Source organism: Lampetra planeri, chromosome 39, assembly GCF_965212315.1.
Source record: "Lampetra planeri chromosome 39, kcLamPlan1.2.h2, whole genome shotgun sequence".
NCBI lineage: Eukaryota > Metazoa > Chordata > Hyperoartia > Petromyzontiformes > Petromyzontidae > Lampetra > Lampetra planeri.
Window position 1 is genome coordinate 447,463 of NC_136145.1, and position 26,836 is coordinate 474,298.

The window sequence follows — 26,836 nt, forward strand, 5'->3', positions numbered from 1 at the left end:
TTCAAGTCACCGACACTGGGAGACGGCGTTTAATGGATTTAATTTGGTATTCATTAAACAACAAAAAGATGTCTCACCATCACACCTCCACGGCAGACAAGTCAACGACTTCCCCCTTTCACTCCGTAGCGCCGGGCTAGGTGTCTCAGCTCATCCGTTGTCCCAAACTCTTTGGTTGTTTCGGTAAAGCCACGTAGGTAGAAAATAAAATAAATCACGACGTTTCGATTGCAACACAAGCAATCATCATCAGGTGGGAAAACCACAGCAAGAACATTTCTTTGCTTGTGTTGCAATCGAAACGTCGTGATCTATTAATTTTCTAACCTACGCGACTTTACCGAGAGAAGCAAACAGTTTGGATTCCTGCAGTCACGAAAGCTTCAAATCGAGATTCATCCCTCGTCAAGCCGCACGTGGCCAGTCACCTTCAAGCGTCTCCGCGCAATTCCTACGCCGCGGTCCGAGGGTGAAAACGACGTCGGGGACGTTTTTGAAATGAGCCGCCGTCATCGAGTCCATGTCGCTCTTTGCTCGCCGTATAAATAAAATAAAATAAAAAGTGGGGGGGGGGGGGGGTGCCGCCAAAGATGCTGCTACCTTGGGTCCGGTACCGATCTCGGTCCCGAGGTCGGCACTGGGGTGGGTCCCACGGCCAGTTCGAGTCCAGTGCCAAGTTCGCTCCACGGCACAATTGCGGCGACGGCGACGGCGACACTTCTGCCCAAATCGTTGCAAAGATCGAAGCCCCCCCCGCCCCCCCCCACTTTCCACGCGTTATGAATAATTTTTTTCTTCCGTTGCTTTAAAAAAAATACAAATCGGTAAAATAGAAATCTATGAACGGGGTAAGAACAATGATAACCAATGGAATTGCTTCGTTGGCGGTGGGGGAGGGAGGGAGGGTTGGGGGGGAACACGTTCAAGAGAATCGACACCGACGGGTCGTTCCCACACCTCCTGGAATTGTTTCTTTCCACGCGCTTTGTTAGCGAGCACCTCTTAGGGAGCTTGGCACGGCTCCCAAGAGGGGGCGGTGTGGCCAGCGGCCCCCACCGTGGGGTTGGGGGGGGGGGGCGGCCTTTGAGGCAGAGCGGGACCCGGGGGGAGGGTCCCAGGGCCCGGGGCGAGAGGATCGGGACCCCGACACGCGCACAGACCCCCCGTGTCCCCCGTGTCCCCCGTGTCCCCCGTGTCGCCTCGAGGGGCTGTTGGGGCTGACACGAGGGTGTGGGTGGCCATCACCCCGTGTCCCCCTGTGTGGCACACGAGGGTGTGGGTGGCCATCACCCTCGTGTCCCCTGTTGGGGCTGACACGAGGGTGTTGGTGGCCATCACCCCGTGTCCCCCTGTTGGGGCTGACACGAGGGTGTTGGTGGCCATCACCCCGTGTCCCCCTGTTGGGGCTGACACGAGAGTATGGGTGGCCATCACCCCGTGTCCCCCTGTTGGGGCTGACACGAGGTTGTGGGTGGCCATCACCGCACACGGCCGCATTTGCCTCCGCAGTGGCGACGTTCGCACGCCCGGGACTGGTCCAGACAATCGTCACACGGGTGTTGCCCCGTGAGCGGAAATCGAACTTGGGTAGCCAGGTTTGTAGCGCAGCGTAGCGCTAACCGCGACACTGCCGCTCCCCACACACACACACGCGCACTCACGTACGCACGCACAGACACACGGACTTTCATGCGACATCAGTGCAAAATAATCATTTTGAGAGCGCATACACCACTCAAATAATCTTACGACAGCAACAATAATAAACAAACAACAATAATAATACTTGATTCGTCATCATTAAGACAACGTTTCCCCAGACCACGAGAATTAAGACGCGTGAGTGGCGCTGGGTTGTGATCGCACCGCGTGGCGTCCAGCCACTCACCTGGGTGGGGGTGGTGGTTGTGATGGGTGGTGGTGGAGATGGGGTGAGGGTCGGGGGTGGGAATTGGTTGTTCCCCGAGCCATCGCGTGGCTCAACGAGCCCTCGCGACGGCCACCGGGGTGCGTTGAAGTCACCACGTGCGTCGCGCGGCGCGAGCACTCCCCGGGCGAGCGTGCGACACGGGGAAACCGAGCGACGATGGGGCCCCGCACACGTGGTCCACGCGCGGGCGACGTGGACGAAACGCACCGCAACTGGCCCGCTGCCGATAAAGTGTACACAGTGCGTCGACTTGAATTGCCTTTTATGGGCCATTACCGGAATGTGTCCGCCCGACCTGGTAAAATATCTATCGTAAACTGAGGAGGACTTTTTTTGAGAGCCCAGGTTAGTCACTTGGATGGGTGGACTGCCTGCACCGAGGAGGCTTGCGAGGTGTCGTAGGCGTGCAGTGGCGAGCGTCTCCCGCTCGAGGTGTTCGTTCCGGGGTCTCCTCCCGGCACGATGCCAAGCGCTCATCACCAATGGGATTCATGGCCAAGCATCTCAATGAAGAAGCCCCGCTGAAGGAACGGCGAGGATTGCCCTCTGGGTAAATGAGCGGTGATGCTCTGCACCGCCGAGCGTCGATCGTACATGGCTGGAATGGCCGCCGTTGAGCCCCTAGGGCAGGGGTCGGCAGCCTACGGCTCCGGAGCCGCATGCGGCTCTTTACGGGCTGCTTCTTGACGATATGTACGTATGTACAGTATGTACTCAGATGCATTGCGGCTCTTGAAATACTGAATTTTGTACCGAATTGGAAAGAAATGGCTCTTCTTGTTATTTTGGTTGCCGACCCCTGCCCTAGAGGGCTCTCTCTCCATGTCTGAGGTCACGAGTTAAAATCCCAGCCGAGGTTAAAATCATTACCATCATCACCGTCGTCGTCGTCCAGGGTCGGTAAAACGAGCACCGCTGACCAGCGGCTGCACCACTTAAGAGCGACGTCAACGGCCGGTGTCTTACGGGGAGACTGGTCCCTGCCACGGCACCGTGGAATTTACACCAGTCTCGGCACACACCAAATGTTGTACTGACCGCTGTCCACCACTCGTCCCCAGCGAGCGGGGCCACCCAGAGGGGCCGCCTGCGCCAGGGCGGCAGTGACGCACACACACGCACGCGTCGCGGTGTGTGTGTGTGTGTGCGCGTGTCTTTGTCACTGTACCCCGTGACGTGCGATGATGAAGACGCACACGCGAGCATGTGGCAGGCGCAAATACGCTATGGGGGCAGTAGGGGATGGTGACATTTCAGTGAATGAGCTATATAATGAATGAATACGTTCCAACATCGGTGGAGAAATCGGTTTGCAAAAACAAGACGGAGCAAGTTCCGAGTGACCGCCGCGCCGCGGGGTTAAACCGACCGCCTCGGGGTTAAACCGACCGCCTCGGGGTTAAACCGACTGCAGCGCGGCCCAGAAACGGACCAGACGTGGCCCAGACGCGGCCCAGACGCGACCCAGATGCGGCCTGCCGCCTCATCTCACACGGTAGCCCACGGCCACACGAGGCCTCCCACCGCCACCGTCGCTCGGGAGGCCCACAAACGATGTTTGTCCACCCCTGCCAAGGAACCTCTTAGCCACGCTGATCGTGGACTAGAGGGGAGGATATTTTTTTACGTGGCGACAACGCGCCGAGTCGCGGATGAAACCCGACTGTACTCTGGACGGTTTGTGAAAGTAATTCGGGCCGTGTCAATTTTCGTGACTGGAAAATGTATTTATAATGCGATGTTCATCGTGTTCGCGTGACTGTTTGTTGATTTCGTCTGTAGCGCAGTTGCTTGTGCTCCGATTTGTATTTTGTTTGTTTTTGCTCCGATGCCTATTTGTTTCATTGTTCTGCCAAGTTTTTGAATGTTATTGCTTTTGTGATTCTAGAGACCCGGCTCAGTCACTCTTGCTAATTTAGACTTCTACCCTGGTCCCTTGAGTTCTCAACCCGGTTCAACAAATTCAACTTGATTCTTGAAACATATGTCTCCGCAGGGGCCTCCCGCAGCGATAGAAGTGGCCAGAGTGTTAAACGTGTGGCCCACTAATTGTAATTTTGTCCCATTCGGCCCTCAGCGAGTACGAGGTTCTCCACCTCCTGGTCTACAGACACGCGCACGGATGAATGGATGGACACGCACGTCCACAAGCGCACAGCAGGACACGGTCACCGCCCGCCGACGAGAGCGCGACCCCGTCAGTCCAATCTCTGTCTGCGGCGTCCGAATCTCCGGGCGAGGGCCGGTGGCGACGTCACGACCGGGCGTCCAGGGGCGGCGCAGAGCCGAGCTCGATCGTCCGTCCATCCCATCGCCTCGTCGACTTTGTTCGTTGGTGCGCTCGCCAGTCTTCGAACGGCCGGGGGGAGCGCGCGGCGCGGCACCGCGCGCCCCGCCGCTTGTTGTCCCCACTTTGTGTGCGTTTCGTCGCCGTCATCGCCGAGATTTTGTTTTGATCGATGTCGGCCGGCTCGTGGGGGCCGCCCTCGTGGCGGCGCGCACGCGGCAGGAGGCAACGCGGACAGAAAGTGCCGTGCGGTGGCAGCAGCGTGCGCCGAGTTGATCGCCGCGAGCGGGCAGGCGGGCAGCTGCCCCCGAGCGCGTGTCACAGCCCAGGCCCCCAAAATCCTGGCTTCGACTCCACGGTCTCTCACTCCCTCCCTCCCTCCGCGGAACAACCTCAAAGCAATAACTTTAATTTACAAAGTAAGAAAAATAAGCTTTTGTTCTTGGTTCGGACTTTTGTTCTCGCTTCGTGCGCCGTCGGTTGAACGAGCGACGGCGCACGCTCGTCGTTGTGCTCTCCCCCGGCACCGTTCTACCGGCCGCCTCCGGCAGAACGGTGCCGGCTCCAATTCGGTGGCATCTGCGCTGTGTGGCGAGCCGCCCGGCCTGCGCCGCCCGCAGGATTCGTGGTGCCGTGTCAGCGGCGGTGGGAGGTGGCGCCGACTCGTCCGTCGCGTGTTGCCGATCGTAACCGCCGGGCGGGCGCTCGCTCTCGTCGTCGTCCGTTCCCTCTCTCCGTCCTCTGCCTCTCTCCGTCCCGAGAGAGCCAAGGGGAGAGCGGCGCCAGCCACGAGCGGCCGAGTGCGCCGGCGCTCACTCCGCGCCGCCACTGCTGACGATCCCTCCGAGTGAGATCTCGTCCGGTGCCCATTGCCGGCGAGTCCGGAGGGGCCCGAGTCGGCGGAGCGCAGGGAAGGGCGCGTGCACGGACACGCGGACACGCGGACACGTCCACACGAGCTAAACGGGGAACCTGCGAGAGAGATGTAACAAGAGAAGTGCGTTCAACCATCAGACAACAACTCACCCACTCACCCACCCACTCACCCACCCACTCACCCACTCACCCACCCACTCACCCACCCACCCACTCACCCACCCACTCACCCACCCACCCACCCACCCACTCACCCACCCACCCACCCACTCACCCACCCACCCACCCACCCACCCACCCACCCACTCACCCACCCACCCACCCACCCACCCACTCACCCACCCACCCACTCACCCACTCACTCACCCACCCACTCACCCACCCACCCACTCACCCACTCACTCACCCACCCACTCACCCACTCACCCACCCACCCACTCACCCACCCACCCACCCACCACACTGCAGGTCACCTCACTTCTCCCACCATGACCCCAAAGCTCTCTTAACGGCAAAAACCTCGCTCGCTTCAACTCACGCGTCCATCCACTCCTATCTATTAGAACGGCGGTGCTGCTCATTGCTGGCCACTTGACGTTTTCGGCCTTTGGGGCCTGCGCCCACCAACTGCGCTGAACAAATGCGCAAATCTCTATGTGACCACCGCCACCATCACCGCCACCAGGGCTTGCCAGGTGTTGTAGTCGGCGTGGGGCTGCCAGGTGTGCTGAGGAGACGGCAGTGCCCAGTGTCCCCCCCCAGCCCCGCCCCCTCCCCCAGCCCCCCCCCCCCCGCACCCCCCCCCCCCGCACCCCCCCCCCACCCCCCTTGCTTGCACGTTGGGTTTCGTCTGGGATCTCTGGTATTGGGGGGTGCAACGGTGGCTGGGAGATGTTAACTTCCTCGCCTGGTATACGAGAGGTCGTGGGTTCGATCCTGACCCTGATGCCTGCTGTATATCCGGAGTTTGCGTGTCCTCCCCGTGGTTACATGGATTTCTGTCGGGGTTCTCCGGTTTTTCCCTCCACATTTAGAATCAACATCATGGCGTTCAGAGTATTTGGCTGCATTAAATGTCCACTTGATGATGATGATGATGCTAATCCACTTCGTTGAGCTCTCATTTGTGATGGGCAGGTCGCTTCTGAAGAAGAGCTACACAGCTCAGTGGGGCATTTCCTGGCAAAATAATGCAAAAAATCGTGTAAATAGTTCAGTTTAAATTTCGATTTAAAGCTTTCGTGACTGCAGGGATTCATTTTTTTGGTTCTAGCGTTAAAGTCACGTAGAAGGGAAATAATAAAAATAAAACAATAAAATTCTCGCGACGTTTCGATTGCAACACAAGCAATCATCATCACGACCCTTCGTGCAGGAGGACGTCCCCGCGGAAGTGGACATCACAGAGCTGCCTCCGAGGTCCCTTCTCCGTGCTGAAACTTCGCTCCGCACACAGTAGGGGGCAGCACCGGCCCCCGCGATGAGAGGACCGTTCGTCGCGTGGCACCCGCGTCTCTTTCATTCTCCGAGCTGGCATTTAGACAAATTGAGTACGAAATAAAATGTCACTGGCGACCGGGCTGGGCCAATGAACTCGCTTGAGGACCGCCATTTAACCAAGGGCAGTGGCTGGATCCTGGATTTGAACTCAGGCTCTCGGTGGTGCCGGCTCCGTGCTCGGGCTCGCCGCCACGAGCTGCTCAGGATGCTGCACATCTCTGTCTCTGTGTGTCTCTGTGTGTCTCTGTGCATCTCTGTCTCTGTGTGTCTCTGTGTGTCTCTGTGCATCTCTGTGCGTCTCTGCATCTCTGTGTGTCTCTGCATCTCTCTGTGCGTCTCTGTGCGTCTCTGCACATCTCTGCATCTCTGCATGTCTCTGTGCGTCTCTGCATCTCTCTGTGCGTCTCTGCATCTCTTTGTGCATCTCTGTGTGTCTCTGCGTCTCTGTGCGTCTCTCTGCATCTCTGCACATCTCTGCGCGTCTCTGCGCAACTCCACGCACAATCCTAGTGGCTGGGCGCAGTGTTGGCCCCACTTCTGTTTTCCCTTTCGGGGGGGGGGGGCTGCCTGGGCTGTTTTGCCGTCACGCTGCGGTTACATTCTCCGCATGACGATTCCGCGCGCGAAGCTAAACGGGGTCCCCCTCCCCAAACGGCTGAAAATTTAAATTAATAAAGCGATTATTATTAAGAGCGTCACGAGTGGTTGTTTGTGTCGAGATTGTTCAGGCACAGCAAGAGCGCTTCAGCAATATATCAACCCTCGCTCACTCGCCCTCTCACTTGCTCCGTCACTCGCTCTCTCACTTGCTCCGTCACTCGCTCGGTCTCTCTTTCTCTCTCTTGCGTCTCTCTCTCTCTCTCCCTAGTCTCTCTCTCTCTCTCCAGTCTCTCTCTCTCTGAGTCGGGGGTGACTGGGGTGGGAGGGGAGTAGTTGTTGTTGTGGTGGGGGGGCTGGTGTGTTTCGGGGGGGGGGGACTAGGGGGGTTGGTTTATTAGTTGTTGTGGTGGTGGTGGGGCGGGAGGGTCACGGGGGCGGCAGGCCGTGGCGTTGTTGTGTAACGACGGCACGGCTCGCGGCAATCGCGGCGCCGCACGGCTGCTGCGACCGCGATCTAATCCGAACGGCGGGCCGCGCGTGGCAGCGCAGGCAAGCGTATGGAGCAAGTCAATAAATAAGCAACATTGTTCCAGCCTGGTTTTTGGGGGGGGGGGGGGGGTTTGGTTCAAAATAAAAAAAATACATCTCCCATAAATACAATCAATTAATTAACTACATTATGGCACTCCCAGAAGGCCGTGGGGGCACCGATGCGTTGCGCGAGAAATACTTTTGCACTTTAGCCGCGAGGACGGAGGGCACAGCGAGAGGGAGACGAAGCATCCGGCTTATTTACTTTGTGGTCGGTAGCGCCGCACCCCCCCGCCCCCCCCCCCCCCCCGCTTCACGCGCGCCCGTCTCGACCGACTCTGAAAGGGGCGCCCCCGGCGGCAGCTGCCCCCCCCCCCCCCCGCGCCGTAAGGTGACTCGGGCACCTGGCCTGCAATCGGGCGTCAAGTCTGCGAGCAGGGGGCGATGACCGCTGGCCACGTGTAACTCTCACGAAGTAATCGTGGGGGGGGGGGGGGCAAGGGGGGTAACGTTTCGGCACCGCACGGTTGGCTACGCACCTCCGATTAGCACCGGGTGGCTACGTACGGCGCGACATAAGTTCACCGTATATACGTACATACATTGGGGGACGTTTGGCCAATACCCGTTGCATGATATGGGGTCTCTTTTAGCTACGGGAAGAAACCGGAGAAGGCCGAGAAAATCCATGCAGAATTGCGGGGGAGAGAGAGAACACACAGACTCCACGGAGAAAGGGGCCCGAGTCAGGAATGGGGCCCAGGCACAAGCGCTAGGACGGCGCTGCCACCCCGGCCTCGCCTGCAGGGCCATGGGCGATGGCTCTGCCACGTCGGAGCGCCGACCGGCACGAGCCAGGGGACCGTGCAGAGTGAGTCAGGGGACGTGCGGAGCGAGTCAGGGGACCGTGCGGAGCGAGCCACTGGCGACGTCACGGCGCCACTCGCCCACACCGACCTCGCCGAGCTCACCGAGGAGGAACGTGACGATGATGACAACGACGATGATAGCGATGATAAGAGGTGATAATCATGATTATGGTGACAATAATGACAATGATGGCAATACACTTATGATAACGATGAAAATGATGATAATGATAACAATGATAGGGACGATGATGATGACGATGATGATAGTGATAACAATGAACATTATGATGATGATCATAGCATTAGCAACGATGATGATGCCGATGGTATTGATGACGACGATGGTCAACGGGGACAGCGATGACGACGCCGCAGGTGGCGGTTGCGTGCGATACTCACTCCGCGGGGGACGTGGCTCGCGGAGACCCAGCGGGTGGGGGGGGGGGGGCTGCCGCTGGGTCCAGTGGGAGGGGGGGGGGGCGGTGGCGACCGCTATCCCGCCTTGGTGTCGACGAGCGGGGGCCCTGAGGGGGGGTCACTCGCCGGCCGCCCGTTCCCGTAGCCGCCCTTGGACTGCATCTGCTGCTGGATCATCCCGCCCTGAGGGGGGCCACGCAAGGGGGGGCAAAGGTCAACATCCTCAGTGAGGCATTGTGGGAGAAAACCCACGATGCAGTGAAGCATTATGGGAGAGTACCCATGATACAGCATGGCATTATGGGAGAGTACCCACGATGCAGTGAAGCATTATGGGAGAGTACCAATGATGCAGTGAAGCATTATGGGAGAGTACCCACGATGCAGTGAAGCATTATGGGAGAGTACCCATGATACAGCATGGCATTATGGGAGAGTACCCACGATGCAGTGAAGCATTATGGGAGAGTACCAATGATGCAGTGAAGCATTATGGGAGTACCCACGATGCAGTGAAGCATTATGGGAGAGTACCCACGATGCAGTGAAGCATTATGGGAGAGTACTAATGATGCAGTGAAGCATTATGGGAGAGTACCCACGATGCAGTGAAGCATTATGGGAGAGTACCCACGATGCAGTGGAGCATTATGGGAGAGTACCCATGATGCAGTGCAGCTTGAAACGGGTTCGAGTCCCTATAGTCCGCCCCGCATATCGGACTGAGAGTATCGTACAAGGCGCAGTCCTGCGAGAGCTTGCTAATAATGCCCCTGCTGGCAGAACGGACTTCACTGAGCGGGAGGAGTGGATGCGGTTGTTGAGAGAGAGTGGGTTGTGGACTTTGCTCCTCTGGGTGAGGGGCGCAGTCGAACTTTGCGTTCATCAACACTTTGCCAAACGACTGCAGGGTGGAGTTTGTAATTTTGAGAAATGTGGTTACGCGCGCGTTAAACATTCCAACAGTCACAGTCAAGGTTTGCAGCGTGTGTGTGTGTGTGTACAGATGTGTGTGCACGCGTGTGTAGGTATGTATCTAGGGGGAGTGGTAGTGCGGCGGCGGTTAGTGACATGCGCTATAAACCCGACGCGCTGAAGTTCTATTCCCGCTCGTGACCAAATGACGGAGACAAAGGCGGCCGGGCGTGGTGGCGGCCACACCATCCCCCCGCGTGCTGTGCCGGCCTAAATGAGTGCTACTCGCTAACAGCGCTTGTCCCAACCACCTGTGTAGGCTATATGGGCGGGGGGGGGGGACTTGATCTTTGTGTGTGTTTGAGAATGATTAAATGCTGGTGTGTGGACAAGTCCATGCAGGTGCATGCTTGCGTGGCAGTGCGACATCTGGGACTTCCCGAGCTCGCATCAGCCGTAAATGTAGCGCCTGGCGTGGGGTGTTTAACACCCCACGCCACTGGGGAGACAAAGGCGGCCGGGCGTGGTGCTGGCCACCCACCCCCTCGTGTGCTCGCAAACAGCATTCGCCCCAACAGTCTGTTAAGGCTATACGGAGGTTCTTTGTCTTTTGTGCATCTGCATACGTGCATGTCCGTATGTGTGTGTGTGCATGTCCGTGTGCATGTGTGTGCATGTGCATGTCCGTATGTGTGTGCGTGTGCATGCGTGTGTGCGTGTGGGTGCGTGTGGGTGCGTGTGCATGCGTGTGTGTGCGTGTGGGTGCGTGTGGGTGCGTGTGTGTGCATGCGTGTGCATGCGTGTGCGTGCGTGCTTGTGCGTGTGTGCGTGTGTGTGCGTGTGCATGTCCGTGTGTGCGCGTGTGTGCGCGTGCGTGTGGGTGCGTGTGTGTGCGTGTGGGTGTGTGCGTGTGTGCGTGTGTGTGCGTGTGTGTGCGTGTGTGCGTGCGTGTGTGTGCGTGTGTGTGCGTGTGTGCGTACCGAGGTGTTGCCCCCGTTGTACATGTCCCCCGAGCCCACGTGCGCCGTGTGCACGAAGTTGGTCGGCTCGCCGATCATGGAGCGGTCGATTCGCCGCCGCCGCTTCTGCGCGCCGCCGAATGAAAACACAAAGCGACGGCGAGCGTCACGACGCGGACACAAAGGACGCGAGGGCGGCACCGCCGGTGGAACCACCGGCCACGGCTCGTAGCTCACCCGCCCACTAACCCACTCAATCACCCACTCATACGCACACTCACCCACTCGTCCACCCTCCCGGTCACTCACTCACCCGCCTGCTCGCTCACCCACTCAGCCATTCACATCGTCGGCCTGTCCCTCGGAACGTCCTGCGAGTGCCACCAAGGTGCGAGAGCTCAGAACGTGACTTGGCCGAGCACATCCCACCTACGCGAGATGTCCTAAACTCATCATCATTATCATCACTACTCAACGGGTGTTCAATCTCCAATTTCCACTGCCACGCTCGTGTAGTTTCTCGTTTATTCTGTCCCCGTGCGCCCTGCTGCCGCGCACGCTCGATCACCGCGCACGTCACGGGGACGTACGGATCGCAGACATCGCCAGCCGTCGGTCGTCGCTCAAACTCTTCCGACGCGAGCATCGCGATCGTGGGAATCGCGGGAATCGCGATCGATGGACCGGCGGTGACGCGGCCCGGCAGGTAACAGTATTTCCGCCGCGTGCTACGGCACACAGCGCACGAGGTTCGCGGTTCGATTCCGGTCGGCCGCCCTGGTTAATACGGCGGTGCAGACTCGCTACAGATACGCGACTGGCCACTTCGCAGTGGACGCTAAAGGGTACCCTTCAAATTCTTGAGAAGAAATGGGATGGACGGCGCTTAAGAGTTGCTGAGGCATTTTAGCAAGTGGTGCCGTGTGAATGCAAATATTATTACGATGGGATTATTCTATAATCATTATTATTATTTCCAGTTTGCAAGCTCCAATACCGGCGCAAAGCCTCGCTGGAGCTCTACAGCCCTGCGGGTTCGCGACACAATGGACGGACACGGAATCCCTCGCAGGGAGGAGCGGTCAACACGGAGCGCCGCAGGGAAGCCTCGGCGCTGGGCCTCGCCCGGCGCAGCGTCCCAGCGACCAGGGAACGTGGAGAGAGAGTGGGGAGGGGGGGGGTCTACAACGAAGAAACCACGTTCACGGCGTTCGTGGGCGTTGCGGAATTCACGCCCGGGAGGATCTATCGTCGTTACGCTGGCAGGCAGAACGAAAAAAAACACAAAGAATTCAAAATTCTCGCTGGAGGACACGGCAGACGCAACGCAGGGCCGGGCGGGTTGGCTGCGGCCGCTCGTGCCGGGGCGGTGACGCGGCCGGGGGTTCGCGGTACGCGCTCCGCGGCCGCCCTGGTTAACACTTCGGTGGCGGCGCTCTCATCTTAGACTGTTTTCCGTCCCGGTCCGCGGCGTTCGTCGGAAGCTCCGGTGGCGTTATTGCGCGCCGGTGTCGCGGTTCGAATTTGGCACGAAATTGGAGGTCAAACTACGTGGCAACGTCGCTCCCCCCCCCCACTCCGATAGCGGGGCGGGCGAAAGGCGCGCGGTGAGAATCCATCGCGCGCAACCCTCGTTACCGCTCGGACGGCTCTCGACGCCATCGAGCAAGCGCCGCGAGCGAGCAGATGATCCCTGCCGCCCCGGGGGGCACGGGGCAGGCTAACACACAAATCGCTTCTGGTCGCGTGCATCAGACTCGGCGGTCGGAGTCGGGTCCAAAGGTTTGTAATCGAATATCCCGACCGCTGCGCCACCACTCCCACCAACGCCAACACACGCACAAGACAAAGATCCCCCGTATAGCCTTAGAGCCAGCCACAGAGTTGGGGAAAGTTCCTGCGCACCTATTAACGCCGGGTTGACTCACGAAGAGGTCATGTTACCAACGGCACGGTGAGCCGATGTTTTTAAACAAGGCACCGGGTAATCATTTGAGGCCGAGTCGACCTAGGGGGAGGCGCAGGACCGGTTCAAGTGTTCGTCACCGATGTTGGTTGCGGCTCGGTGCCGGGTCCAGAGCAGTGCGCTAACCACTGCGCCACCGCTCCCCACACACACACACAATGCGCTAACCACTGCGCCACCGCTCCCCACACACACACAGTGCGCTAACCGCTGCACCACCACTCCCCACACACACACAGTGCGCTAACCACTGCACCACCGCTCCTCACACACACACCCACAGTGCGCTAACCACTGCACCACCGCTCCCCACACACACACAGTGCGCTAACCGCTGCGCCACCGCTCCCCACACACAAATACAACAAATCCCCCGTATAGCTTGACCAGACTGTTGGGGAAAGTGCTGTGAGTGCTGTTAGTGAACACTCGCACACACGGAGCGCTAACCACTACACTACCGCTCCTCCACACCGTACACACCACACAGACACACACACCACACAGATACACACAAACACACAGAGATGCACACAGACACACAAAGATACACAAAGACACACAAAGACACACAGACACACACACAAAAACAAAGACACACAGACACACAAAGACGCACAGACACACACACAGACACACACACACATACACACGCAGATACTCGCGCGCATCAACGATCCACGCGGTGTACTCGTGACGAGTAACTCACCGGCTGCGGCTGCTCCGCCACGCAGCAGTTGAAGCAGAGCCAGAACTCACTCATCGTCGTGCCGGGCTGGGGGGCACGCAGGCAGGGGAGGGGGGGGGCAGGGCGGGCGGGCGGGCGGTGTTGCGGAGGCCGAACGCGGCAGGGGAGACGCTGGCGGCAGGCGCTGCCCCAAGCCGCCCGCGCAGGTTAAAGGGAGGGCCGGGTCAAAGGGCAGCGCTGGGAGGCCGCCGGCGTGCGTGGCCACCGGCCGGGTCTCTCTCGGTCCGTCCTTGAGAGCCGCCGATCACCGAACCGCCGCCACCGCCGTCACCGCCGCCACCGCCGTTACTGCCGCCGCTACCGCCGCTACCGCCGCACCCTCGTGCGGTGACGGACGCTTCAGGCGGCACCGAGGAGGTTTTGTGAGTTCCAGGCCGGTGACAGCCGCACCCACCGCGGTGTGAAAGCGATGGCCCTGGGGAGAAAGCAGAGCAAATACAAATCAGAGGAGAAGAAGCAAATATTTATATATATACATACACACAACGTGTGTATATATATACATACACACAACGTGTGTGTATGTATATATATACATACACACAACGTGTGTATGTATATATATACACACGTTGTGTGTGTGTCTTCTAAAATCACAGGCACCAAGGGAGCGACACTTCAAACGGCCAGCAACAAACAGCACCATCATTGTTGTAATAGACAGGGGGGATAGAGGCGGTGATGATGATGGGAGCAGGCAGTTCCACAGTGGAGCAGTGGCCGGCAGTGTGGCGATTCAGCAAGTGAGCGTATGAGCGAGTGTGTGAGTAGGTGAGTGTGTGAGTAGGTGAGTGAGCGAGTGTGTGAGTAGGTGAGTGTGTGAGTAGGTGAGTGAGCGAGTGTGTGAGTAGGTGAGTGTGTGAGTAGGTGAGTGAGCGAGTGTGTGAGTAGGTGAGTGTGTGAGTAGGTGAGTGAGCGAGTGTGTGAGTAGGTGAGTGTGTGAGTAGGTGAGTGAGCGAGTGTGTGAGTAGGTGAGTGAGCGAGTGTGTGAGTAGGTGAGTGAGCGAGTGTGTGAGTTGGTGAGTGAGCGAGCGAGTTGTTGTGACCTGCAGTGTCGACTGAACGCGGTGCGGTGGACGCAGCGTGGATGTGACAGTCAGTGGCTGGAGTCCTCAACATGGGTGGAGGACTGAGCGCGTGAGGCTCATACAAGCGCACACACACACACGGAGGGCGTGTTTGTGGCGAGAGACAAATATAGCCGCGTCTAGCCTTACACACTACAGGGACGAGTGCTGTTAGTGAGCACCTATTAAGGCTGCCGCCGCGTGGCCAGAGCCATACCCGGCCCTCTTTGTCTCCCCAGCGGTGTTGTCTGCGTACTGTACAAGCTACGCATTTAATGTTGAGTCGACCTAGGGGAGGCCCGTGACAGGTTTAGATATTCTATTCCGCTCATGTAGTAAACAAACTACAACGTACAGCCACTCGCCGAACTCACAGACACTTCCGTGATGACATTTGTCGCGAAAGCCTTCGTGCTAAACTCGCAGACGCATGCTTACAGAACGAAGACAAAGATCCCCCAGACAGCCTTAACAGGCTGTAGGGGCAAGTGCTGTTGGCGAGCACCGATGATGGTCGGCGCGCACATGAGGAAGGGGGGTGGTGGCCAAAATTACACCCAGCCGCCTTTGTCTTCCCAGCGCTGTTATTTACACAATGCACCAAATATATTCATTTAACGCCCAGTCGACCTAGGGGAGGCCCACTACCGGTCCAGATAATCGTCACCGGTGTTGACCGTGAGCGGGAATCGAACTCGGCTCGTCGGGTTGGTAGCGGGGTGCAGCGCTAACCGCTCCCCCACCGCTCCCCCACCGCTCCCCCACCGCTCCCCCACCGCTCCCCCACCGCTCCCCCACCACTCCCCCACCGCTCCCCCACAGACGCAGTGTCCCACACACCACAGACTCGTCACTACCAAGCCCGTCAATTTTACACGACGGGACGGAACTATAAAAGCGACCATTTGTCTGGCCAGTTAAGCCGTTTATGGAGATCTTATCTTCAACTTCAGTTGATATAGCGCATGCAATAAGGCTCTGAACAGAGAATTAACTATTTTTAGAGCAAGTATAGTGCGATGGGATGAGACGAGCTGATGAGAAGGATTGCAGCGTGTGATGAATACGTTGATGATACGTGAAATAAACGATGACGAACGTGACAGTGAGCTGTTAATGATGGGCAAGCGTGATGATGAATGGGCCGGGTAGTCGGGAAGAGTTTGTGACGGGGAAGGGAGAGGGGGCGAGAAGGGGATTTGGAGTCATCGAGGGATAATAATCGGGGAGTTGTTTTGGGCGAGGTGGCCGCGAGTCGTTGCCCCGTGCCCCGATTGGACATCTGTGAAGAAGAGATTTGTAGCTCATTCTGATTCTGTTACTAAACACGGGGGGGGGGGGGGGGAGAGTGGCGTGTCGTCTCGGAGGGTCTGTGGAGCGAGCGCCGCTCGGAGCTGCAGGCGCTCGAAGCGCTCAGTCTCACCACGCGGCCCGGGGGCGACAATAAATACACAAAGTGCACGGGCAGCGAGGGCCACGCATGTTTTAGCAACCTGAAGGCTCGAGGTAGAAACCGCAGGCAGCGATGAAATGCGAACGCATTGCCAAGATCCTAATGGGGGGGGGGAGCGATGGCCCCGGGAGACAGCGTTGGGTGAGCGGCGCTAGCGGAGAAGGACGCGCGGGAGAGGGGGGCCGAGGCCGACCGACCGTCACCAAACGCAGAGACAGAATGTCCCGCAAAAGTCACGTTCCACTGCCACAGTGGTGCCAAACACGCAGGTGGGTGGGTGTCGGTGGGTGGGGGTGGGTCGGTGAGTGTGGGTGGGTATTGTTGGGTATGGGTAGTTATGGTGGTAGGTGGGTATGGGTGTGGGTATGGGTGGGTGTGTGGGTGGGTATGGGTGGGTGTGTGGGTATGGGTGGGTGGGTATGGGTGGGTGTGTGGGTATGGGTGTGTGTGTGGGTGGGTGTGTGGGTATGGGTGTGTGGGTGTGTGGATGTGTGGGTATGGGTGGGTGGGTGTGTGGGTATGGGTGTGTGGGTATGGGTGTGTGTGTGGGTATGGGTGGGTGGGTATGGGTGTGTGGGTATGGGTGTGTGGGTATGGGTGGGTGTGTGGGTGTGTGGGTGTGTGGGTATGGGTGGGTGTGTGGGTATGGGTGGGTGTGTGGGTATGGGTGGGTGTGTGGGTATGGGTGTGTGGGTATGGGTGGGTGTGTGGGTATGGGTGTGTGGGTGGGTGTGTGGGTGGATGCAATTCAATCCCTTCTGCGGTCTGTCCGGTAAATCAGCATCAGCCATGATCAATCCACTGCTGGATGAAGCATCCCCCCCCCCACCTCCGCCGCCGCGGTTCAGAGGTCAGGCTGCCCGAGCCGCCACCGCCGAGGTCCCGGTTGCGACTCCGGGTTTCGGCCAACGGGCGCCAACGAGTTCAAACGAGCGGCGGGCGGGTTGATCGTCCCGGGCCCGGCCACCAATTTGGTTTTGCCACATAAGTCGGTGAAACATTAATGGTGATGATGATGACGTCAAATTGTAACGCTGCCACCACCGCTGTACTCGACTCGCTCCTGGCTCTCCACGGGGCTCAGAGGCGCGACGAGGAACTGCAGGTGAGCAAGAAGGCGGCAGCTCCGCGGGTGAATCGGCACTACCGACGATTGTCCAAGCTCTGCGATCCTCTACATACGAAGGTGTTATCGGCCAAATCAACGAGCGCTTACACTGTGGGAGGAGAACGGAGCGGCCAGAGAAAACCCCACGCGTGCGAGGAGGCAACACTCGATCCCGTCCAGACGGAACAGGTGGAGGAGACCACAGCTGTGCTGTGCCGCCTTCTCCTGGCGAGCCAGGGAACGGCTCCACCTCGACGCCCACGGTGAAGGGATTTCACAACATCGTTGCGGTGATCCACCGACCCCTCGCTGCTGCTGCTGCTGCCTCCACAGTGCTGGGTTACAGGGAGCCACGTGCACAGCAGCCGAGCCACCGCCATTACAACCCCCCAGCTAAACAAAACCCCTATAAACCACCAGCGCTAGGAATTACAAATCTTTGGTGTGAGTGCCATGCGGTGTGGACCTGTCTGCCTAGCAGAGCGCGTGCGAGAGCGCTGCTCCTGGCTCGGCTTTGCGGGTTTGACGGAGTCACAGAGTCACAGAGTTACGGAGTCAAAGTCACAGGGTCACGTGGTCACGTGGTCACGGAGTCACGGGGTCACAGAGTCATGGAGTCAAAGTCACAGGGTCACAGGGTCATGTGGTCACGGAGTCACGGGGTCACAAAGTCATGGAGTCAAAGTCACAGGGTCACGGAGTCACGGGGTCACGTGGTCACAGAGTCACGGGGTCACAAAGTGACAGAGTTACGGAGTTCCCCACGGGCCCGTCTCTAAGACGCGCCTCGTGACACGACTGCCGACAGCACGGTCGGGAGTGAAGTTGAGAAATGAGAAAAAGAATGTATCTTTAAAAAAAAAATATGACAAAGCAAATTGCAGTCGCTCGAGGCAGGGTTACATTTAGACGCCATACAAATCCAAATTATGACGCAAATTCTGCTGCCGATTGTTTGGCCGATAAGCTACACGCGAACGCAACGGCGACCTTTAAGTCTCGGCAGTCACCAAAGAGGAGGCCCTGCCCTGTCGACGCTTGACCCTGACCCCGAACCCTCAACCCTGGACACGGTCCGTCTCAGTAGCTGCTGCTGCTGCTGCAAAACCTCTCGACCGCTTGCTCAGCAGTGCGGCTACACCAGCGTCGGCACGCCGCGAAATCACACAGACTCGCAGGCAGCTGACGCATTCATCAATAATAATCATAATGATACTACTACTATGGTAAGAACAATGCTCTTTAATTACATGCGCAAGCCTTTCCGAGTCTCGAGACTCTTTCTCAGGAGGGTCCCGCTACACCTCCCATTTGCACGGTTGGCTACGTACGGTGTGAAAGAAGTTCAATGTACTGTACATACGTTTTGGCCGTGAATTCCATCGGTTTGGTTCCGTTTAGAGAGGAGACGCGGAGAAAACCCGGCGCTGTACACGAGGCGGTGACACTCCAAAGCTCGGCACAGATGGACATAAGAATCCACGGCTGCGCTGCAAAATCGTGGCCACGTTTCAAACCAGCGGTCGCCGCACGGCGTCTGCGTCGCAGCGGACGGAGGTCACCGCTCAACGCGCGACGCCGGAGCGAGCGGTCGCGGGTTCCGAGCACTGCTCCCGCGTCCGTGTCGCTCGCGAGTCACGAGGCACCGGGAGTGGCGAGCGGCTCACTGACTGTCTCACGAAGTGTCCAACTCGCTGCCCGAGCGACTCACTCGCTTACCGATCCACCGCCCGATTTGACCGACTCGCGCAACGAGCGAGCGACTCATTGACCGACCGACTCGATGATCGATCGACTGACAGACGGCAGCAACAATGAGACCCCCCCCCCACCCGGGCACAGACGGGGAGGGGGGGAGGCGAGGGGGGAGGCGAGGGGGGAGTTGCGAGGAGAGGCGGAGGAGCGCTGCGTGACGAGGTCTAACTGGAGGGGGTCGAGCGACGCACAGCGAGCGATTAGGGGCTGGAGCTGCGACAGGCCCACGCGAGACGCGGCCTGCGTGGGCCTGTCCCCCGCGAGCGAGCGGGCGAGCGGGTGGGCGAACAATGCCCCCGACACCGCGGGGACAATGGGGCATTGTTCCTCACCGCCCACCCACTGCCCCCTCCGTGAACCCCCCTCGGCATTTTCAAATGTGACCGACGGCAGCCACAGCCACCTTTCTCCACCCCACCCCCTCCCACCCCACTCCTGTTTTTATTTGCCGCGTACCGCCCAATACGTCCATACGCAATGGTCTTAGTTACCCAGGGAGGACGGCCAAGGGGGGTCCTAGCGCTGCTTGTCACAAGGGGTCACGAGGGGTCACGCGGCCGGGTGTTTTCCCGATTCCACTCGACGGCGTCTCGGCACGTGCAAGGTGATCCGAGCAGCTGGAAAACGAAAACCCAGCACACATGCGACGACGGGTAACACCCACACCTCCGCACTGATGGATTACAAGAATCCAGTGTTGAATTTCCGTCAGGTGGATAAACTTGATGTAAGGAACTGAAAGTGGATTGTAAGATGTATAAAACGCGTGACCGCAAGCAGCCGATCGCGGGTCCGCTCCCGACATCGCCATCATCATCACCACCACCACCACGGGCGAAGGTCTACCCACTGCTGGATCAAGTCCTCTCCACACCGCCACCATCCATCAGGGCGCTGCGATGTGACGATCCGTCTCGACGTGGCTCCGTTGCCCGTTTCCAAACGTTCAGCTTCCTGAAAGAGCTCCGTTGGAATAACAGCAGTGCTGAAATTTTTAAAAGGTCAAAGTAATTTCCTTGCCCGCACCCGCCTTGCCTGGCACTTTTTACGCTGTTCACCGCTCCTGCCACCGAGCCAACTTTGGAACTTCCACGTTTCTATGGCGAGGACGTGCAGCTGACAGCAACCCGCCGATGACTTCCCACGAAGCGGAACTTAATAATTTATCGGCCACGGAGAAGACGATTGCTCAAACCGAACAACCAACCGGGTATTGGAACTCACACGCTTCCCACTGTACGGCGAAAGCGCCGCACGGATAGAATTGACAAACGCGAAGAGAAACATTCGCAAGAGTTTAAGAGTCCTTCAGTCAATCCACCCGTGGCTGAAGGCCTTCCCGCACCGAGACAGTCATCGGGGTTGTTTGACCATACTTCACCGATGCGAAAATTGAACTTGGGGGAGGCAGGCTTCCCGTGCGGCACGCCGACCGTTGCGCCACCACTCGCTCTGTCCTCTCTGTAACACGTGTCGTTGGCAAGACACGGTATTTACCAAACAACTCTCTCAGCAGAGCCGTGCGGAGCTGGTTCCGTAAATCCACACACGAGACTGGAGGAGACATCTCAAGCCCCATTTCAGGGGGTTAAGTTGAGGCCACGATTACTTTGCGTTCCGCGTTCGAGAATGCCGAACTTAAAGAGCGCCCATATCTTTAAAACAAGAAACGAGGCGCATCCTTCCCCGTGTACCATCTGGCAGGTTACCAGAATCAATCCAAGCGCCGCCTGACCCCACCGATGTTGAGACACTGCGTGTCGAAACCCGTGAGGAGGTTCGCTTGCGTTGAACCAACGCCGATGAAATGGTGCACTCCCAGAAAGCCGTTGGGCTGATGTGGTTGCGCAAGAAGAAGTTGTATTCGTCGCGGTGGAGGGAGGGCTCCGTGAAGGTGACTTTGCTGACGCAGCACAGCGGGGCCACCCCCCACCCAGCGCCCTCTCCCTCCTCACCCTCTGCCCACCACCTCACCCTCACCCCTCCCCCCTCCCCCTCGCGACAATGCCACAACTTTGTCGAGATTCCACATCGCGGTTCCATTCTAGAATCGCTTCCTTGCATTGCCGCCGGCCCGGTGGCCGAAGGGGTCGGTGCAGGGGAGCGGTGGCGCAGCGGTGGGCGCACCGTGCTACGAAACCGGCGGTCCGCGTTTAATTCTCGCACGGCGGCAGCCAAGATTTGGCACCGGGCGGGGGGGGGGGGCACGTCGGGGGGGGGGGCACGTCGGGGGGGGGGCACGTCGGGGGGGGGGGCACGTCGGGGGGGGGGGCACGTCGGGGGGGGGGGGGCACGTCGGGGCCGCCCCGCGTCTCCGCTGCCGCGTCCCGCACCGTTCGGCCGCCGCGTGGTCACCGCAGACCATGCGGCGACCGCGGCGACGCTGCCGCGAGGGGGGAGGAACGGGGGAGGAACGGGGGAGAAGGGGCAGGGGAAGGTTATCGACGACCCCGAGGATTATCGGCACAGCCAGCTGCGTTCAGGCGAGACGACGGGGGCGGGGGGCGGGGGTGGAGGGGGGTGGGGGTGCGGTTCGACGGCCTTTGCCCAGAGGAGGGGTGACCGCTCCGCCGTGGCCGCCCGAGCCGGCGGCCCCCGGAGCCGGCACGCTCAAGGATCATCGCCGCGGTCGCGCCAGGACTGCAGAACGTCACTGGCAAACGTGGGCGCAGCGGGACAAAGCGGGACACAGCAGGACCGAGTGTTTCCCTCTGGCAGTTTGGCCCCGGTGGGTATTACCCATCGCTCGGCAGAAGCCTTCTTAATAACAGTATAGCGGAACATGTCTTAATTACCCAGAAAGCCTCTCGTGACCATTTTTCTCAATAGGGTCCTGCTACGTTGGGATGTTTGGCCAATTCTATGAATGACTAATAACCAACAACAACAACAAACCTCAACACGCTCCGTGTCAATACCACTAGGTTGTGGACTTCAAATGAACGCATGACGTTTCGGGCAACGGCCCTGTGGGAGGAAACCGGAGAACGCGGGGGGGGGGGGGACCCGGCCACATATGGCAACAGCACTCCATAGTACAGCACAGGCGGGGTTCGAGAAAGCGCGTGTGTGCTGCCACCATCATGACCGCTCCTTTCGTTACAACCCGAACCTACAAACAACTCCCAGGCAGTGTCCCTTCCCACGGGGGTGTTCACCAGAATCTAACACCGCCGGCCTCTAACCCCGCCGGCCTCTAACGCGGAGTTCTGGGCAGTGGCAAGGAGACCGCGACTCGAACTCGCGACCCCTTGGCGTTGCGAGTTCGTGAGAAGGGGTCAAAGGGCAGCTTCCTCGAGCCGCAGGGCAATGCGACAGTGAGGTCGCTGTGCTGAACCAATGCTGCTGATGAGACAGCGAATGTCGAAACCGATCCCGAGAAAAGCTCGAGTAGAAGAACCAAGAACCAGCACTGCCGAAGCGATGTGCAACTCCCAGTGCGGCTCGCGGGAAGAAGTCAAACAGAGACGAGGCAGGAGATTGACGCGGGCGTGAGTGTCCGCCAGTGATGTGTCGCGGCTGCTGTGCGTCTCTGCTCACGACGCCGCCGCTGATGACATTGACGACGACGATGGTGGTGGTGGTGATGGTGGTGCTGATGATGGTGATGGTGGTGTTGATGGTGGTGGTGATGGTGGTGGTGATGGTGGTGATGGTGATGGTGGTGATGATGTTGGTGATGGTGGTGATGGTGGTGGTGATGGTGGTGATGATGTTGGTGATGGTGGTGATGATGGTGGTGATGATGTTGGTGATGGTGGTGATGATGTTGGTGATGGTGGTGATGATGTTGGTGATGGTGGTGATGGTGGTGATGATGGTGGTGATGATGGTGATGGTGGTGATGATGTTGGTGATGGTGATGATGGTGGTGATGGTGGTGATGATGTTGGTGATGGTGGTGATGGTGATGATGATGTTGGTGATGGTGGTGATGGTGGTGATGATGTTGGTGATGATGGTGGTGATGGTGGTGATGATGTTGGTGATGGTGGTGATGATGTTGGTGATGGTGGTGATGATGTTGGTGATGGTGGTGATGATGGTGGTGATGGTGGTGATGATGGTGATGATGGTGGTGATGGTGGTGATGATGTTGGTGATGATGTTGGTGATGATAATGGTGGTGATGATGTTGGTGATGGTGGTGATGATGTTGGTGATGGTGGTGATGGTGGTGATGGTGGTGATGATGATGGTGGTGATGGTGGTGATGTTGGTGATGATGGTGATGATGGTGATGGTGGCGATGGTGGTGATGATGGTGATGTTGGTGATGATGATGGTGGTGATGGTGGTGATGGTGGTGATGATGTTGGTGATGATGGTGGTGGTGATGGTGGTGATGATGTTGGTGATGGTGGTGATGATGTTGGTGATGATGTTGGTGATGGTGGTGATGATGGTGGTGATGATGTTGGTGATGATGTTGGTGATGGTGGTGATGATGGTGGTGATGGTGATGATGGTGGTGATGGTGATGATGGCGTCTCGGAGTCTCCTCGTCCCCCCCCTGCCCCGGGCATCTCAACCAGCACCACGATCCGAGCCCTCGCACACGACGACTGTGCCACCTCGCACTGTACTCACGGGACTGGAGAAGGAAGCTCGCGAGCTTGCAGTCTGCGAGGAATGGCGAGGAGGGAGTGTGGTGGTGGTGGTGATGGTGGTGATGTTGGTGGTGATGTTGGTGGTGATGGTGGTGGTTATGGTGATGTTGGTGGTGATGTTGGTGGTGATGGTGATGTGGAGGACGGTGGCGCCAAAGATGCTGATCGTTGTCGCGGTAACTCAAACGAGAACATAAAAACACAAAACTACCTCGATCCCTCCGGTTGGTCTTGAGTCCAGCCACAGTCCCACACACAGTCCCACACACACACAGTCCCACACACACACAGTCCCACACACACACAGTCCCACACACACACAGTCCCACACACACACAGTCACACACACACACAGTCACACACACACACAGTCACACACACACAGCCACACACACACGCTCCCACACACAGCCACACACACAGTCACACACACACACAGCCACACACACAGCCACACACAGCGCCGTACACACACGCGGCGTGGTACAGCGAGTTATTGAACCTGTGAAGGCGTGTTGTTGTTGCTGTTGCTGCTGTTGTTGCTGTTGTTGCCCAAGACACGACGGGTCTGTGTTGACACTTCCGTGCGAGTGCGGATTGGGGCGAGTCCCTCTCCCCCCTCACCCACCACCCCTCGCTCTCGCTCCCCCCTCTCACCCCTCTCCCCCTCTCACCCCTCCCCTCCTCCCCTCCCCCTCTCACCCCTCCCCCTCTCACCCTTCCCCCTCTCACCCCCTCCCCTCCTCCCCTCCCACGGCTTACAAAACCCAGCAGCAGAATCATCCAAAAAAGGGCCCCCCTCCTCCCCCTCTCTCTACCCACCCACCCACTCGCCTCCCCCCCTCCTCGTGTCTCTGGCAAACTCCACTTTCCTTTCCGCTCACTCACACACACGTTCAAACGTGCACTCACCCACACACACACAAACGTGCACTCACCCACACACACACACTAACGTGCACTCACCCACCCACACACGCTCAAACATGCACTCACCCATACACACACTCAAACATGCACTCACCCACACACACACTCAAACATGCACTCACCACAGCCGTGTCACCCACCCACTACCACTGACCCAGAATGGAACTTCCCAAACGCGAATCGACGGCGAAGCCGGCGGCGCCGCTGAGCGCGTGGCGAGGCCGGGGCCACGCGGCGACTCGCGGTGCCGCAGCCGCCGGCAAGCGGCGCGGGCCACGGGGTGGGGGGTGTCAAAGGCGGACGAGGGAGGAGGAGGGAGGAGGAGGAGGGGGGAGGGAGGGAGGGAGGGAGGAGGAGGGGGAGGGAGGGAGGAGGAGGGGGGAGAGAGGGAGGGAGGAGGGAGAGAGGGAGGGAGGAGGAGGGAGGAGGGGGGAGGAGGGAGGGAGGAGCAGCTAAAACATAGCCCGGCGTGCGGTGTATGTGGTGTGTGAGTGTGTGTGGTGTGTGTGGGTTAGTGGGTGTGTAAGTGTGCGTGGTGTGTGTGGGTTAGTGGGCGTGTGAGTGCGTATGCTGTGTGGGTTAGTGTGTGTGTGAGTGAGTGTGTGTGGGTTAGTGGGTGTGTGAGTGTGGTGTGTTGGTTAGTGGGTGTGTGGTGTGTGTGGGTTAGTGGGTTAGTGTGTGTGGTGTGTGTGGGTTAGTGTATGTGTCACCACTTTGGGCTCGCCTTCCCATCAACCGGAGGCGAGGAGTGGTGATCGTGGTTACTTATGCCCCCACCGAAGATGAACATCCGTGGAGGGATGCAGGCAAAGCCGATGAGTCAGATGCCTTCTATGACCTCCTCTCACAGGTGCAACCACATGGGATAGAGTCATCCTGTTGGGTGACTTTAATGCCCGAGTTGGTCACGATGCTGGCACCTGGTCTGGAGTGATTGGAAGCCATGGGCCAGATCAGCTCAATAACAATGATAGGAAGTTGCTAGACTTTTGTGCAGCCTATGGGCTTGTAATTACCAACATGCTGTTCCGGCATCGGCGCATCCACACATCATGGATGCATGCTGGGTCCAAGCAAGAACATCTGCTGGACTATATAGTGACGGAACAGCAGATGCGGGACCATGTCCTTGACACCAGGACCTACCGTGGAGCTGATCTGTCCACTGACCATCGACTTGTCATCTGTAAGATACGCCTGCCATTCTTCCACTCCAGTGGTGGATGTACACCCAGGACCCGGATGTACTCTGGCTCCCACATTATTTAACTACTATTTCGACCACGTAGTTTGTGAAGCCTTTGATGGTTGTACCGGATGAATTGTCATCTGGTACAGATACAATGGGAGGCTGATCGATACCCGGGTGTGGTCAAGGGATGGCTCCCTATTGGTTAACCATGTTATGTATGCCGATGATCTGGTAATTGCTGCTCACTCAGAGGAAGAGTTGGAGGCGCTGCTGCTGAACCTGGAGCGTGCCACTAAGAGGTGGGGCCTTACCATCAGCCTCACCATAACTAAGCACCTGCCTGGGTATTTTGTACCATCAGACACACCACCCTACAATTCCCAGTTGGTGATGGGGAAGTTGTGAAGAGAGTGTAGAGTTTCCCATACGTGGGCAGTGTGCTCATGACCGGCTCCGGTTTGACAGCAGAGGTCTCACCCCGAATCAGTCGAGCGGCATTATCTTTTCATCGGTTGCGTAACGCTGTGTGGAAGCTATCTGGTCTGTCACTCCACACGAAGCTTCAGGTCTTCTCGACCACAGTCATGCCTTCCCTTCTCTATGCGAAACGTGGACCCTCCTCATGGAACATCTTCGCCAGCTAGAAACATTTAAATTGGCCTGCCTACGATCCATCCTGGGTTTAGCCAGGCTGGATTGTGTGAGCTCACAAATCCTTGAAAGATCTGGACAAAGTCCCATCGGTGAGCTCCTCCAGCAGGCAATGCTGTGTTCGCTAGGTCATGAAGCCCACATGTCCAGCCACCGAATGCCTAAACAGCTTTTGTTCGGCCGGATAGAGGGGGCTAAACTGATACGAGCGGTGTCGAGATCGGCATCTGTGAATGAGGCTCGTGAAGGACGCTACTGGGCAGTTGGAGGCAGTCACCCTCCAACAACAATGGAGGGCGGAGGAACAACGATCGTTGTTGTGAGCGGAGCGCCGCGTGGCTAAAGCACAGCAAGTTGGCACAGTAGGGGGCAAAGGTGGTGCATCGGCCACTCATCTCATTCAGTCGACCCATGACACCTGGATCTGCTCTGTGACCTCCTGCCAGCGGGCATTCGACACTTCACATGG

The 26,836-nt window shown here is 58.3% G+C and overlaps 1 protein-coding gene across 5 annotated transcripts; it reads right to left on the bottom strand.

Moving 5' to 3' along the window:
* CDC42SE2 (CDC42 small effector 2) lies at nucleotides 1-24,202 on the bottom strand. 5 transcript variants are annotated; one of them, XM_078612461.1, is made up of 6 exons: nucleotides 23,575-24,090; nucleotides 19,476-19,601; nucleotides 13,563-14,016; nucleotides 10,909-11,013; nucleotides 8,996-9,196; nucleotides 1-5,189 (listed from the first exon to the last, which is right to left on the bottom strand). In XM_078612461.1, the coding sequence occupies exons 3-5, from the start codon at nucleotides 13,614-13,616 to the stop codon at nucleotides 9,089-9,091; spliced, it is 267 nt and encodes an 88-aa protein (XP_078468587.1). In that variant the 5' UTR covers nucleotides 13,617-14,016; nucleotides 19,476-19,601; nucleotides 23,575-24,090; the 3' UTR covers nucleotides 1-5,189; nucleotides 8,996-9,088. The 5 variants fall into 5 exon arrangements, with proteins under 5 accessions (XP_078468587.1, XP_078468589.1, XP_078468590.1 ...); XM_078612463.1 differs by lacking the exon at nucleotides 23,575-24,090 and adding an exon at nucleotides 19,835-20,687; XM_078612464.1 differs by lacking the exons at nucleotides 19,476-19,601; nucleotides 23,575-24,090 and adding an exon at nucleotides 24,097-24,202.
* Nucleotides 24,203-26,836: the final 2,634 nt, after the last annotated feature.